The sequence below is a fragment of the Hippoglossus hippoglossus genome, chromosome 16, assembly GCF_009819705.1.
Source record: "Hippoglossus hippoglossus isolate fHipHip1 chromosome 16, fHipHip1.pri, whole genome shotgun sequence".
NCBI classification, from domain to species: Eukaryota; Metazoa; Chordata; class Actinopteri; order Pleuronectiformes; family Pleuronectidae; genus Hippoglossus; species Hippoglossus hippoglossus.
This window is the reverse complement of record NC_047166.1, coordinates 9,327,482-9,343,880: the sequence shown is the minus strand read 5'-3', so window position 1 is coordinate 9,343,880 and position 16,399 is coordinate 9,327,482. Positions and strand designations below refer to the sequence as shown.

Genomic DNA, 16,399 nt, shown 5'->3' with positions numbered 1-16,399 from the left:
TGATGCCCCCGACATCCAGCTCCTGCCAGGACGACGAACGAACGGAGGAGAGAATCGTCCGCTCAGTTCCAACACAGAGCGAGCAGTGGGAGGAGTCAGTCGGGTGAGATAGTGATGCTCCAGGCAGGTGCCAACAAGTGAGAGGTAGCCCCAGAGTGTCAGACCGAGGGATGGAGAAGAGTCTGTGAGAGCAGAAGACACCCAGAGCTCCGAGAGAAGACAACAGGTGAGCAACAATCTCCTTTCTAGAGAATTCATGTTAAACCAGTTTGTTTTCTGTGATTCATATCATTATTATTACCCTAAAGGAAAATCACAATTTATCAGGTTAAATTTACCTTGGTTACAGCTGCAAGTGGAGCTGCGCAGTTTTTAGAGAAAACATTTAATTTCAACAAATTTTTACTGGATTAAAAACACAGCAATAACCTTGTGTAGTGATACAAATTAAGCATTTTATTTGAATAAAATGTTTTAAAATGATTAAATCCTCTAAGTTTTGGGATTTCACTTATTCAGTAATTTTTAAAAACACAATCCTAAAATTTGGGAACTATTTATAACGGCAGGAAGTTTTCCTCATATATAAACTATACTAACTATGCAATAAATTGGCCGTACTTTTTTTTCATATGTTCTCATATTCAGTTTTTACATAGAATTAAAAAGTCTAACCAGGGATTGAGGCTGCTAATGATCTTTGCCTTGTTGCCCTTTATGCATCACATGTGTATTGCTTCGGTATGTAATGTTTATCTGGATGTTAAATAAGATCATTTAAAATGGATGGGCACTTTTAGGCTGATTCTAGGGTTGTTTAAAACAGATTACGTACAGCACTACTAAATGGTATCAAGACCATTCACTTATTTTTCTGTAAGACATTTTACAACTTTTATATACACTGAGTGTACTGAATAAAATTTTGCACAAGTCATTTTAATTCCCCCATATGATTAAACATGAGTTTTGGTGTTTGCAGTTTGTGTGTTTCCAGTTTTCCTGCACCAGTCGTTCCTTCATCTCTGCTGCCATGCTGTGTCCTGTGCTGCTCTGTGCCGCTCTGCTCCTCCTGACGCCCCTGGACATCACAGAGGCTCGCGCTCTGCATCCCTCCACTGACGCCGCGCAGGTACGGAGGAGGGAGGGGGGGGGGGAATGAGAGAAAAGGGAAAAATAAGAATGGACTGAGGAGAAATCAGAGTGGATGAGTAGTGGATGCAAGAGAATAGTCCTGAAGGGGGGAGAGTAATGAAATGTATCACTGATTGAATTACTCTGCCTCCTACACTCCCTGACAATTAAATTGAATCTTGTATTTCCTTCTTTCCGCTCTGCAGTTCATGGAGCAGTTTCTGGAACGCTACAATGACCTTTTGACCCTAGACGACCTGGAGAACCTGTTAAACAGCCAACCAGAGGAGCAGTCCACCTTCTCCTCCGGGGTCAAAGCGGCTGAGTCCCCCAAATGGGCCGACGCGCAAACGCAGCCCGAGACCCCCTGGCTGCGCCTGCTGAAGGGCGCCATGGCCAATCAGAAGCGTGCAGAGCCGGAGCGGTCACGGCGGGGATGGAACCGGGGCTGCTTTGGGCTGAAGCTGGACCGGATCGGGTCCATGAGCGGACTGGGCTGTTAGTGGAGAGGAGGGAGAAATAAAGACTGATGACGTCCTTCTTAGATTATTCATGTGTGAATAACCTGCAGTGAGGGGTGTTCACATGCCTGTAGACTACATGTAGTGTGGTGTAACGGTGTCGCTAATGTGGTTTCATCCTGCCTAGATCAGATGCTTCACACCATCCTGGCTGTTTAACCGAGCAGCTGTAGCCTATTACGTTGTTTAAATGTTCAAACTGATGATTAGAACATGTGAGATATGTTTACATCAAACCGTCATCGCTGATTGTCGCCTTGTTTTTCTAAGTAAATTGGCACTTTGTGTGTTGTAGCCGTGTCTGTTGTACTGTTACTGTGAAGGTGTTTAGAGATTCTGTGGCCAGAGGACTGTGTTTCCCATCAGGTGTAATGGACACGATGGCGCCTGTGACTCCTGCTGATCGTTTTCTGTTTACCTATTATTTGCATGAATAAATGGATTTGTCATTTGCTCCGCTCGTGTCTTTTTGTTTGTGAAAATCCTCGTTCACTTTTATCCTCAAACCCCCCTCCCTGTTAGTTCTCTCTCTCTATTGACACGCGTCATCTCGATTTGTCCTTCAAACCAGAGCTTCAAATCCTCCTGACAGACGCTCGACTCTCTGCTCTTCGTTAAATCTTCTTGGAGGAAGTTACATTTTTCTTCTCCAGTCATTCTGGAGTGTCAGCAGCCAATTCTAATAACATCTGGATGTGTGAAAACCCCTTTGCTGCGGATTTCATTCTGCTGGTACAGCCAATATCCTGCAGGGCAAAATATCTTATAGACATGGAAATAAAAATTTCAGACATACTGCATTTATAGATTACATGTACATACATATGATGCAATTGTATATTTAATGGTTGTTCTGGCAGACCTTTCTAGCAATGTGCCCAGTTTGAAAAAAAGACACGAACAGCTTCTTTAGAAATTAAGATGTAGTCATTTAAGGGTTCCTCTGGGGATAAAAGTGTTTTGGGTTAAGTCTACTTTTTAAAAATGAACTTAAATCATTCAGAAAGAAGAGACACAGCTGTTATAAATGTTCCAAACCTAAATATAAAACACGAGACCAATAACGAAACAGTGGTATGAGGCTTTTACATCTCAGTGCAAATTCAGTGCACTGATCTAAAACTGTATTTTATATACAATAAATACATTTGTGTACAACACATATATAAATGGACATTAATCAATCAAATAAAGTCACACAATAGGGTTTAAAGTTTTTCTGCTTTAAATCGTTTAACTTGAATATCTTTGGTTTTGGATTATGGGTCAAAAGACGAAATTTAACGATGGCACCTTGGGCTCTTTGGACTTCTGATGGACATGTTTCACTATTTTCTGGCACTTTTATAAACTAAAACTAAATAAACTGATTAAAATTATGAATTAAAACCATTAATTGCATTATAATGTTTATATAATTATATGTTATACAATAAAAATATTGGTGTCTATATAATATAAGTGTCTTTATTTTAATTCTAGTATTTGGGTTGATATTAAATCGGTATTTAGGAGCAGTTTTCTACCACAACACTAGATGGCAGTCGGGGTGTATTTTTGTTTATCTGTTATCAAGCAGAACTTTCCTCTGGACTTTGAACTGAACTTTAATAACAGGATACAAGTTGCATAAATGTCACTGACGTCCCTGTTGACTCCGTCACATGACTGTGCACAGAAATTATACATCTACTGTCTCTCTAAGAAAACTGTGAGAAAACTAAAACATCTTCATAAAACACCAATAATATGAAGTTAAATCATCGTTGTGAGTTTGCTTTAAAAAATACATCAATTCATTTCACAGTGACCTTCCCACTGAACTAAAATACAACATTGACATTTTGCTCAGGAGTTTGTTTCTTCCATCACTTTCACATCAGAGCCACCACCAGTGGGTGGAGTTTGGCTGTAGTGTGACAGAAACATGTGATCTGTGTGCAGCAGCATTTACAGTACTGAGAGTATAACATGGCCTGAGTGTTCACTAACCTGCCAGCGTCTAATCTTAGCCTGACCTTTACTTCCCCTCCTTGACCTTAAGCTACACAGCAGAGGCCAAGACTGGCATGCATGCACCCGGGGTTGTGGTAGTTCAGCTATGCCCGGACCATTGGACTGCAGCCATAAAACACCCCAGCACTGACCCGTGTCTGCTCGCCATATGTTTAACCATGTAATCTGCTGCATCAGAAAACACAGAATTGTGATCTTTTTGGTGCAGTAAGATATAAAAAACGTTCTGCATGTTCGTGGTCAGCGGCGGTGACAGGAAGCAACAGCCCCAGGTTAGGTTTCAATCCACTGTCAGGACTCCGCAGGGGTGAGGCAGCCACAGAGACGCTTCCAACAGGGTTCAACTTGACAAGCCTCTGGTTTAATCCTGACATCCTCATTATTCAGAGTTAACGTTTTATAATATCTGAGGTGGAGGGGCTCTCTTTTTAAAGAAAAGCCGTTGCCTGACAAATGAGTCGACACTGAAATAAAAAGTAATTGACGTTGCTGGGCCTTGTCATATTTTACAACGAACATTGCCAGGATCCTTGAGTGCAGCACTTCTGTTCAGACAAAGGAACCTGTCCTTCAATGTCACGCTTCTTTGCATCCATCCCTCCAAAAAGAGAACACCTGCTTAACTAGACTGAGGGATGGAGAAGAGTCTGTTAACTAGACGGAAGACGCTGCCTCTGCACATGCGTGATGATCACATGTTGAGAAACCAAGACTCCACTCCTGACCGGCGGCTCACGGGATGGAGAGGAGAGGGCCAGAGAGGAGCGAGCGTCTGAAAGTGAAGGGTCATGGTCTTTGGACATTAAATGTCAGAGTCAGAAGGCAGAGATTCGATCCCTCGTCTGCTGCCTCTGTGTGTCTGTACTTACTCAGAAGGTCACTGGGAGAGCCCCCCTCTCTTTTTTCAGTCCACTACATGAGAAGCCTCATATCTGAGCTTCCATATCTAGGCCTCTTAAAGGTGGCAACTCAAGTCAGGCTCCATGTCAGTAACTGTAACAATGTAAACTAAACAGAATATTTCGATGCTTTCAGACTATAATTAGGCGGTGGGGGTTCAGAAGCTTCCAGGCTCTTTAAGTGACCTGAAGTGAAGCAGAGGCCAGGGTGTGTGTCTCTCTGCTGGCTGACGACCTTGACATTCAGAGGGGGCAGGGACCATTGAGGCGGGGGTGTGGCCTGAGGCTCTTGGTCAGTCATAAAAGCACTCAGCTTAACTTTGCTCTTCCCCACTCACACCCGCAAGACAGACTGAGGCATCTCACAAACGGTAAATCTACCTGCACCAGATTTCACTGGGGGGGGGGAGGTCGTCTACAGGCTGCAGGGCCTCAGAGACAGGCTGCAGATTCAGATCACCTCGGGACAATGTGCATGGGCTTGATTAAGCTTCACTTAAAATGAATGAAGTCCAACTGGTTCACTTTGTTTTTATCTGCTTTCTTTAAATGTGAGTTTTTACCCATGAGGATTGTGATTTGGTTTAAACAGTTAATTTCTACACTTGCAGGGCAAGTTTGAATCTTGTAGCTTCAGGCTGCGACTTTTCTCGCACTGTGCTCGCAGATTATCTTATCGGCCAAATACTTTTGCATGTTCTTTTGGACCCTTTGCTTATCTACACCAACAATCCGAGCAATTGTCTGTCATCGGCTCGTTGCTAATATATGGCATCATAAATGTGCGGCACTATTAATGTTGGTTTATCGGTGTTTAACAGGAAGAATAATTATGTCCCTTGATTCTCCTCTCTCCCTGCAGAGGACTAGACCAACTCAGACAAAATGGTGAAAGTCGGTATCAATGGGTAAGAAAACACTTTTCATCCCCTTACTTAAACCTGTATCAACTTTATTGATATATATCATTGATCTTTTAGTGCTTGGCCCAAACCTCCTTCGTTATATTAAATGCACAACACACACTTCAACACCCAGTCCCTGCACCCCCACACTGCTCACACAGCCACACCCCTCATCAGTGTTTAACTCAGAGTTTTATAATGGTTGAGTAAGTTCAATTTTCAAAATGCAACCCTGACCCTTGACTCTTATTTACTTATGTTTGCTTGCACATTTAAAAGATTACACCTGTTTATTGTTGCATGTTATGAATATGAAAGTTTGACTTCCACAGAACAGCCCGTCTGTTTCCAAATGAGGATTTAACCACATTACAGAAATGCGAAGGAAGGAAATGTTTGGAGAAAAATAATGTGAAAAGCCTTTTCGTTAAGTGTTCTGAAGCCAAAGGATTCTTCCAGAGAATCCACAGCCCCTTTGGTTCAGGCTGCTCTTGTACTTGGCTCAGGCTTTTAATGAAATCATGAGTCATCCGCTTTGACTTTCTCCTCTGAGCAGCAGGACACACTGTGGTATCTCTAATTAATTAATAGTGAGAGACACACACACACACACACACACACACACACACACACACACACACACACACACACACACACACACACACACACACACACACACACACACATCGACCTGTGAACAGTCGAGCGGCTGTCCTCATGTTTTTCCTGCTCTCTGAACTTTGGCCCTCAGCAGATAACAATGTGGCCCCTGGCTTCGACAGGGGGGTCACTCGGATTGTTTTTCTGCTGTGTGAAGCAAGTGGCAGGGGGGGGGGGGGTTCTTGCGTAACTTTAAATGCTACTGAACACACAATGTGACGTTAAAGTCTGTCTTGTTGTTCTTTATCTCTACACCCACTCCCGTCTTTTCCTCGACCCCCGGCGTCTGTGTACAGTGTGTATCTGTACCAGGATTTTGGACCTGCAGTTAAAAAGTAACTCGGCCGCTGATCAAACAGTGCACTGGGATTACCACATTGGGAGGCTCATTTCGACTTTAGCCCCCAGAGAGGAGACTGGGAGAGCTGTGCAGACATGAGCTCTGCAGCACGCACCTCCTCCTGAACCCTGCCCTTTCTTCAGCTGTGGTTTCAGGTCTCTGAGTGGGGAGGGAGGGGGGGGTAGGAGGTTGATATGTATCCCACACAGAAGGAAAAAGCTGGAACCATAATGAGAAGTAGCCCTGACTGATGTGAATGAGCAGAACCCAGTTTAACACGGGGCCCAGCAATGATTGATTATGTCCATTTAACATCTGCAGCTCCATTCTTCACAGTAACTCAGACATGACTGATCACCTCAACCCAAGACTTTGGTCATAGACTTGCATGGTGGCATAGCTCCATCTAGAGGCCAGATGAGAAACAACACTGTTCTCTTTTTTTCTCCTTCAGATTCGGTCGCATCGGTCGCCTGGTGACCAGAGCAGCCTTCATCTCCAAGAAGGTGGAGATTGTGGCCATCAACGACCCTTTCATCGACCTGGAGTACATGGTGGGTCAATGAGATGGTTTTGACTCATAAGGCATTCAAATATGAAACCTGCAACCAATTAATGCACTTGTAGATGTTTGGTGGTCATTGGTAGCTTTCCCTGTTGCCCTCCTCATCTCCTCGTCTCGCCTCTTCTTTAGGTCTACATGTTCAAGTATGACTCTACCCACGGTCGCTTCCATGGTGAGGTCAAGGTTGAGGGAGATAAGCTGGTCATCGATGGACATAAAATCTCAGTTTTCCACGAGTGAGTTCACTCGGGACCTTTAGGCATTTTACTACGTTGAAGTCAATTTCAATACGATCTCACAAATGAAAGAAGTAAACATTCACTGCGGCTCTAACCCGTCTCTCCCTCTTTTTGCAGGAGGGACCCCACCCACATCAAGTGGGGCGATGCTGGTGCCCAGTATGTGGTTGAGTCCACCGGTGTCTTCACCACCATTGAGAAGGCCTCTGTACGTACTCAGTCCTGCGTCACAGTCCTCAGCATGTAGTGTTTTCTTATGTCATTATGAAATACATCTGACCAAACACACACACCAAAGGATACAGATTTGATTGGATTTCAACACATTTCAGGCTCACTTGAAGGGTGGCGCCAAGAGAGTCATCATCTCTGCTCCCAGCGCTGACGCTCCCATGTTCGTCATGGGCGTGAACCACGAGAAGTACGAAAACTCCCTCAAGGTCGTCAGGTGAGAATTGGATTTTTTTTCTTTTGTTGCGTATAAGTGGGTCAAAACTCAAAACATTTTATATAAATTTGTTTTGCAAAAAAAGGCAATGGGCTGAACGTTTATTAATTTCTCCATAGCAACGCTTCCTGCACAACCAACTGCCTGGCCCCCCTCGCCAAGGTCATCCATGACAACTTCGGCATCATTGAGGGCCTGATGGTGAGGATTCAAACACTCTGCCTGGGAACAATTGGTCCAATAAAACCACCAAAATGACTTTACAAAGTTTGGTTGGCTGCTAAACTGTATTCAATCCTTCTCCTTTCTCTTCCTCTCATTTTAACCATCAGAGCACAGTTCACGCCATCACTGCCACCCAGAAGACCGTGGACGGCCCCTCCGGCAAACTGTGGAGGGACGGCCGTGGTGCCAGCCAGAACATCATCCCAGCTTCAACTGGCGCAGCCAAGGCTGTCGGCAAGGTCATCCCCGAGCTCAACGGGTCAGTGTCGGAAACACACGGCTGATCAGGACTTGTAGTAAATCCTATGAATGAAAGTTCTTGATCTCACCTGCTCTGCGTCCATGTTTCACAGCAAGCTGACCGGCATGGCCTTCCGCGTCCCCACCCCCAACGTGTCAGTGGTTGACCTGACCGTCCGTCTGGAGAAACCTGTGAGTGACCAACACAAGCGTTCATTATACAATAAAGTCTGGTGATGATCAGTATTTTACTTGCTGTCAACAAATCGTATGAAAAGAACAAAATCTGAAAAGTAAACAAAAATTGTCCATGTAAACAACAGTGCTCATGTTCCAGTGATGAAGTGTAGCTGATGATAAACACTAACCAGTGCACTCAATGTGTATTAATACTGCGCAGAAAATAGTCCCCAACAAGTGCACTTTTTGCTCCTGTTGGAATAAGTTTTCTGAAATACCTTAATTTTTAGTTTTTGAACACATCAGCCTAACATCATAACTCTTATCAAAAACCTCTATTTAAATGCTTGTTCACTGTGTGTACAGTGTATGTCTGTCAACATTAATCATGTCGCCAATTAAAGAATTTACATTTTCAAAGATTGAAATCTTCAAGAACCAGTTGGTTTGGATTTGCAGACACTAAGACCAACATTGAATAGAGTTGTCCTCTTTCATAAATCTTGTAGGAATTTATGCTTTAATGACTTTAATTTTCACATTTTACTCCTTTGTTAAACAACCTTGTTTCGCCTCCACAGGCCAGCTATGAAAACATCAAGAAGGTTGTGAAGGCCGCAGCTGAAGGACCCATGAAGGGCTACCTGGCTTACACCGAGCACCAGGTACATACTTCATTTAGCTCATTTCTCTTTTTAATAGTAATTTGTGGATCGGTGTGTTGGTTAATGAGTCGTTCTTTCCTCGCCCTCCCGCAGGTCGTCTCCTCAGACTTCAACGGCGACACTCACTCCTCCATCTTTGATGCTGGCGCTGGCATCGCCCTCAATGACCACTTTGTCAAGCTGGTCTCATGGTACGTGTTCAGCAAAGATTATTTTGATATCCCCATGTTTTTTTCCCACTGATGCATATTGACCCTTTTTTGTGTGTGTTACTACTTCACCAGGTACGACAACGAGTTTGCCTACAGCCAACGTGTCTGCGACCTGATGCTCCACATGGCCAGCAAGGAGTAAACCAAGCAGCCAATCAGACATCACTGCACTATGCCACATCACCCACGTTCTCCTGAATCCAGAGTTATACATTTGCAATAAGACATTGTGTTATCTGTAACTCTGCCTGGTTTCCATCTGATCGTCGACACCCCATCAAATGTCTGAGGAACGGTCCCACAGAGAGAATGAAAATTTAAATTGGTTACTTTTTTATTTTATTTGTGACTGTCCCTGTTGTGTGAGATGGTGTGAAAGTCTGTCTGTGGCACTGAGGTGCTACATTCAGTGGAATAAAGTCCTCGGTTTGTGAGACTCCTCTTGTCCTTTCCTCTTTTGTTACTGCACAGAACGAATAACACAACATCCAAGGACTCATGCTGATTATTGGTGGATATATTCGAAGTTTTGTGACTTTAGCAAAGACTAAACAAACACTGAATCTAGCTCCACACTGCTTTTATAAAACTGATGTCCTCTTATTTTCTTGGAAATGATCAATATCAGATCAGCTGGGAGGGTTTTGGTGGTGTAGTTATTTCAACTTGACAAAAAACCTGCATTTACGGCTCATGGGTATGAGGCTTTACGAAGTTGCAGGTTATTTGCTCTCAAAATAAAGTATTTCTTGAAATGTTGCTCACTGATAAATCAGCATAGTTCACTTTTCTATATCTCTCAGATCAAGAGTAGCTGATGAATAAGACATTGACTTTAAAAGATTACTATAGCTGGTTGGTACCACACATGAACAAAATGTTATTGGATAATTAGTATATTAGGTTTCTTATTTACATCCCTAAGGCTTCTTGTTCCTACCTGCCCGGTTTTCCAGGGGGACAGTGAAAGGAGACGCTGTTTTGAAACTGAATCAGACAAACTTGATTTCTTTCCTTCAAAATAAACGTTTAGCTCACACCCCACCACACGGCTCTGTTCAGCCAATCAGATTGTGTCCTGCTCTGGACTGATCCCGCCTTTCTAACTTTTAACATGGAAGAGTAAAGCCCATGGTGGCGCCTCCCTGTGGAGAGGAGTGTGCCATGCAGCAGCTGCTCCAGCAGCAGCTCTACCTGCTTCTCTACCTGCAGCTCTGTCTCCTGCTCTGTCTCCTGCAGCTCTCTCTTCAGGAGCGGTCCATACCTCTGTCTTCACCTGCTTCTTCACCTGCAGCTCTGTCTTCACCTCTGTCTCCTGCTCCACCTGCTGCTCTGTCTCCAAACAAACAGTGGATCTCAGACTCTTCTCCTGTGAACATGAGGAAAGTCCATTACCTACTTGGTTTGGGAAGATGGTTCACTAGTGGAGGAAAAGCTGAACTGAACAGAAGTGAAACAGGAGCAGAGATCCTCAGTGGTCTTGTTTTAAAAAGGAGGTTCACTCTGCTCAAAATCTGAGAAATAGAAGGATTTGCTTGTGTGTTTATCCCTGAAAGTGATATTTTCGTGTTTGTTGTTGTCTGGATTTTCTTTTCTCACTACTTTATATTGTATTTCCGTTTGTTTACAGTCAGAAATATCTGTTAATTCAACATGAGAAGTTTCTTTGTGGTTGAAGTTGATTCAACATTAAAATAAACGTGTCTACAGCGACACAGTTTACAAGTTGAAAAACAAGCCACTGAATCTCTATGGGTCGTGTTTTACATTGAATTAACATGTAATACATATTGTGTGAGTAGGCTGACAGCTGTCACTCAGTATTTTAAACTCAATCAGGATCGAACAACCATTGTTTGAGAGGGGGATGTATTTTACAGCAAACACTATTTCACTCTGTTGCATTCAACCTATCTGGATTTAGACGATTAAGATTCAATTTTATGATAGGAAGTAAATGAGCAAGTCACTTTTGGGGGGGAAACTGCAAAGGCCTCACCTGTACAAAAATAAAAAATCCAAGTTCTGTTTAAACTGTGAAATGTTCCCATCAGCTCTCAGCAGCCTTAGGGAAAAAAGCTAAGTTTTAATCTTTTAGCTGTGGAAACACAAATTGGGTAAAACAAATGAATATTAATACTTAAACAACAATAAATAGTTTTCTTCTTCTTATTGTTACCAATTTTGGCATATTATCATTTTATTACCACCTTATCTTTTATTAATGGTGATTCATAATTCTGATCTTATTTATATTTTATATGTAACATTATATCAGATGATTTTATTCACTCGTGTGTTCATCGTACACTTTTAGCTCCTTTCTCCTGATTCCCATCACTTTGTGCTGAACAGTGTTATAAAGGATTGGTGCGCCTCTCTTCTCGTCTTTACGGTAGCGCCGCTCCTCCAATCCCGCAGCACCTGCTCGTGCCCGAGCTCGCATCTTGTTGCCAGAACTTCAGTGACGTGCACACGCTGGATTTCTTTGTTATTCATGCTCGCCCTGCGTCCGTTTCTTCCTTTTTGTTATCGCGCTTGTTTCGGCCGCGCATCGCACCGAGCCGCAGACCCGGCGTTCGGCCCATTTCGTGTGGAGGATGTTTTGTTGCGCATCGTCGGCGACGCACGGATCCATCAGCTGCTCTGAGCTTTAAGGATAAGATTCTTATTTAATTACGTAACCAGGCGACTCCTGGCGTCTCTCCGGTACGTTTCTTCTTATTCAAGCCTCTCGTTGCTTTCTGTCGCAGTGAGAACATTCCCGTCCGTGTTCATGCCAGATCTGCAGCGCTTCAGTTTTCCATACCATAGCATGAATCCTTTGTTGGGGGGCAACGCGCATCTCCAACAACACCCACCCCAGATCCAGTCGCCCGGACACCCGGATTCCCCCTCAGGCCTCCTGCCCGACGCCGTCTTCGGACCCGGAGCGTCTTTCCTGCTGGGTGAGCAGGCCGGTCCGGGCCTCGATCAGCCGGGCCCTGACTTCACCGCACCCTCACAGACCTCACCTTACCTCCACCACAACCACAGCAGCCTCTACCAGCACCGCGCTGCGCCGCACCCCCCTGCAGCCATGGCCCTCAGAAACGACCTGGGCTCCAACATCAGCGTCCTCAAGACCCTCAACCTGAGGTTCCGGTGCTTTTTGGCCAAAGTGCACGAGTTAGAGCGCAGGAACAAGATCTTGGAGAAGCAGCTGCAACAGGCGCTGGATGCCAACAAGGGCTGTCAGGGGGGGTGCTGTGAGAGCAGGGGGCACACCCAGGAGGCCGCTGTGCAGACTGGATTTGTTGGCACCATACCGCTCAGGCCTGGTTCCCTCCCCTTCCACAACACCAACAACTCGGCCAGGAGGCCCACAACACTGTTCCCACCACCTCTCGCATCAGCCGCTGAAAACACCAGTTCAACCCAGACATACACCAGTAACCCAGTCATCACCATCAGCCAGTCCTCCCCCTGTGTGGACTCCCCTGGCTACAGCTCCAGGGCTGTCCCAGGCCCGGGCAGCTCCACCAATCCCCCCCCACGGTTCCTTCCTGGCAATATCTGGTCCTACAACCACACTCGCAAGTTTGGACCTGGTGCAGAGCGTGTCACCAGCCCTGGGGTGTCCTGGGTGCAACCGGATGGAGTTGGGGTCCAGATCGACACCATCACCCCTGAGATAAGAGCCCTGTATAATGTCCTGGCCAAAGTGAAGAGGGAGAGAGACGAGTACAAGCGCAGGTAAACGGAACAAAGCATCTTTATTACACATAACAGGCCTACAGAGGCATTTCTCACTGAGCATGGGGGGGTGACTAATGCTCCACTCTGGAGGAATGAGCAGGGCAGTAAAGCAGCTGCAGACCAGCCGTCTCCAACAGGAGCAGAGTCAGCACAAAGCCTCCCTCCATCCATCACCTCCAGCCTGACCCAGCATCTGCCTCACGTCAGACCGCAGAGGCAGGTGCTGCAGCCAGAAATACACCCCAAAAAATGAACATGTCACGGGCTAAATATAAAGAAGAATGAAGGTCGAGGCTTAGCTGGGGTGCGTGAGGATCAGTCTGAGAGTTGACTTTAGTTTAGAGGAATATTAGAGAAAATCCCTCCTAATAGATGGAAGAAGCAAGTGTCTTAAGATAGGACAAGCGCTGGTGGTTTCCAGACAAGCTAATGTGAATAACAAAACAAACATGATGCTTCTACAGCACTTGGGACTTTACTGGGGATTATGGACTCACTGTTGTAAGCCCCAGAGCTGAAATGATACGTTGACTTTCTGAATTATTTCACAATCATTTTTTTTAAAGCAAAATACAAAACACTCTCTTGTCCCAGCTTCTGAAATGCAACAGTTTTGCTGTCGTTCTTTATCATATGATGTTCAAGTTTGTGATGTTCTTGTTTTTTAAATGTGAACTAGGACTCTGGGTCTTTGGAGATTTTAAACATCCAATCAATTGACCAAGAAATTCAATGACAGATGAACTGATAGTTTCAGATCTCTAGGATGATGTGAAATCTCAAGCTAAACTTTTCTGAGCCCTTAATCAATCAACGTTCAGTCCGAGTACACATTTATAAAGATGTGTGCTTTGATTGCAGCACCAGATCAAATCTGGATGCTTTGATTTCCACCTTAGGACGGCAGGTGTAAACAAGAGGGGACGAAGACCTGTCTAAAATCATTTAAATATCGCACTGTCAACTCTCCTTTGCGCAGGATTTCCATTTTAGATCGTTGGAGAAAAAGAACAGTTCACATCTCGTGAGGTTCTGTCATGAAGAATGTTGCGGATGATGTATTCTCCGTCCTGCGTGAGCTGCAGTTGGCCTCATGTCCCGGCACAGTCAACAATGAATTCCCTCATATTATGTCCAAATGAGCAGCCATGCATTCTCCACAGAGGAGATTGTGACTGCAGCATTGTGGACTGCTTGTGAATGAGGGACGACACTGCCTCCCTGAGAGCGGGTGACAGCAGAGCAGATGATTTACTGACATCTCATCCAGTGTTTTATTTCTTGTACACCTAAATGTGCGACGTCTACCATTCCACTTTTCTTCATTAATTCAAGGACAACTTTTGTGCCTCCCCCTTCTCCTGCGTTATCCTCCCCTCTGCCGCTGCCCTTCACTCTGCCCACTCTCTGGGTCTCTTTTCTCACGTAAACCTGGCACATTCCCACACAGTGAACTCCTCCTCCTCTTCTTCTTCCTCTTCCTCTCCCTCTCTCGTGCATTCTGGTTCTCTTCTCCCCCTCTGCACACCACCCTCAACTCTCTCTCTCTCTCTCTCTCTCTCTCTCGCTCTCTCTCTCTCTCTCTCTACACTCCAAACTGTATCTGCAATGCAGCATGCCCTGCAAGCTGTAACTGCTGAATGGCTGGTGGGGGGTGGGGGGGCTTGGCTTGCAGAAGGAAGCACTTCTCACCTTACTGATCAAACAAGCATACGGCAACAACAACAACAACTCCAGATACATGACTCAGTTTCTTTTAGATTTAGTATTCCCTATAGGTGTCAATGTGCCGCAGCGTTCTGCATTTCAAACAGCATTTGTACAAGAGGCTGCGGTGTCTGCAGTGAGAGGAGGACGATGCGCCCCCCCACACACAAAAAAAAACTACATTCTGAGATCCCATAGGTGGGAATAATGTGCTCAGGCTTTTAAATGTATTAAAGTTCAGGTTCATGGGTCAAACGAGCATGAATCAGCCAATCCCTCGCACACACGCACGTTGCCTCATGCAGCCTGTATCTGGTTGGCTCCCTGATATGATTTAACTTCACCGCATTCACAATTTTTCACACCCAGATTAAAATCCAGTGTTTATGTTAAACCAGCACCTGACGTGTGTTGCACTTTTATCCAAAGCACTGTACTAGTGTGATGCAGCCGCTCTGGTTGGATCTTTTGCAAACGCTACCTCCTGTGCTCCACTTGAGGGAGCGTTTCACCCAGTGAGACATTAGGTTGTCAGTAGTCACTGTGAATGTCACTTAACATCTGGCCAGTTTTAATCAAATTCTCTGTTTATTAACTCCACTAAGGAGGTTATCTTTTCACCGCTGTCCATTTGTTTGTAAGCGAGACGACACAAGAACACCCTGATGGAAGCTATGTGCTCTACTGAGTCTCATTCTAGTTCTTACTTTGTCTTTTGTCTTCTTACGCCTGTCCTTTCCTGAGCACGTCCAGAAAGTTCATCATGATCAACCAGGTGTACAAGAGACAAAATACTCCCAACATGGTCACATGCAACATACTCAACAAACTAATACTGCACATACAGTATATAATGTGTGTCTGCTCTGTGTGTCATTCGTCTTTGTCTTAAGATGCTAGAAAATGTTAACTCTCTGTGTCTGTGTCTCTTAGATGGGAAGAAGAATACACCATGAGGATGGATCTGCAACAGAAGATTGCCGACCTTCATGAGGTAACATTATGTAAACCTGTATGTCTTTATGAAATGAAGGTAACATGGATGCAGACTATAAATAATTAAAATTAAACTTACCGGAAAGATTTTTACTTGAGCAAAGGATCCACCTAAAATGACAGAAACCATCTTTGAGGAAATAATGTATTTGATGTGGACTCTTTAGTTTGGTCAATGTCCCATCCATTAACACGGAGGAGACATGGTTTATGACCTATACTGTAGCCAGCCACCAGGTGCTGTCGAGATGCTCTGGTTTCACTTCCTGGGAGCTGGCATGTCGTCCAACTTTACACACAGTCCATGGGTGTGATGCTAAAACTTCGCTAGCGTGTGTTTTCCTGGCCTTAGTTGTTGAAAAGCTTAGACGACTTAGTATAAAATTTGTTTTACATAAAACTGAAGATAGGAAGGTTAAAATAATTTCTTGATCACTTTAGTCTCTGTAGAGCAGTAAGCTCTCACCCTTTGTTAACACTGTTCATTTCCTTTGCACAGGAAGTACGCAGCCTATTTAAGTCCTGAGCTTCTGTTGCACCCTCTTATCAGTGGTTTCCTTCTTTTCTCAGACCACCGACCCTCCATCTCATTTAATAATATAGAACACATTCATTTTGAATCGTAGGTCGCTATGTTTTTATCTCCGTGTGTCACCGGTCATGTTTAAGTGTCCTGCAGTTGTGTCTTTATAAACACAATGTTTTTTGA

The 16,399-nt window shown here is 44.5% G+C and overlaps 3 protein-coding genes across 5 annotated transcripts in view; all 3 read left to right on the top strand.

Annotated features, from left to right (window-relative positions):
• On the top strand, window positions 1-2,109 carry wu:fj39g12 (uncharacterized protein LOC563937 homolog). The gene is made up of 3 exons (XM_034611186.1): window positions 1-226; window positions 983-1,132; window positions 1,341-2,109. Exons 2-3 carry the CDS (start codon window positions 1,034-1,036, stop codon window positions 1,635-1,637), a joined length of 396 nt encoding a protein of 131 aa, XP_034467077.1. The 5' UTR covers window positions 1-226; window positions 983-1,033; the 3' UTR covers window positions 1,638-2,109.
• Window positions 2,110-4,764: 2,655 nt separating this feature from the next.
• On the top strand, window positions 4,765-9,685 carry gapdh (glyceraldehyde-3-phosphate dehydrogenase). The gene is made up of 12 exons (XM_034611143.1): window positions 4,765-4,941; window positions 5,433-5,478; window positions 6,930-7,029; window positions 7,170-7,276; window positions 7,397-7,487; window positions 7,612-7,727; window positions 7,847-7,928; window positions 8,060-8,211; window positions 8,306-8,384; window positions 8,954-9,037; window positions 9,131-9,228; window positions 9,322-9,685. The coding sequence occupies exons 2-12, from the start codon at window positions 5,456-5,458 to the stop codon at window positions 9,389-9,391; spliced, it is 1,002 nt and encodes a 333-aa protein (XP_034467034.1). The 5' UTR covers window positions 4,765-4,941; window positions 5,433-5,455; the 3' UTR covers window positions 9,392-9,685.
• Window positions 9,686-11,660: 1,975 nt separating this feature from the next.
• Window positions 11,661-16,399, top strand: part of LOC117776785 (intermediate filament family orphan 1-like) — a 12,311-nt gene continuing 7,572 nt past the window's right edge. For 2 of the 3 annotated variants that reach the window (XM_034611066.1, XM_034611065.1), the window contains exons 1-2: window positions 11,688-12,984; window positions 15,628-15,688. In XM_034611066.1, coding sequence (XP_034466957.1) covers window positions 12,026-12,984; window positions 15,628-15,688 — 1,020 coding nt within the window. In that variant the 5' untranslated portion in view covers window positions 11,688-12,025. Of the gene's footprint in view, window positions 12,985-15,627; window positions 15,689-16,399 lie in introns of all 3 variants that reach the window. The other variant, XM_034611067.1, reaches the window with a different exon arrangement.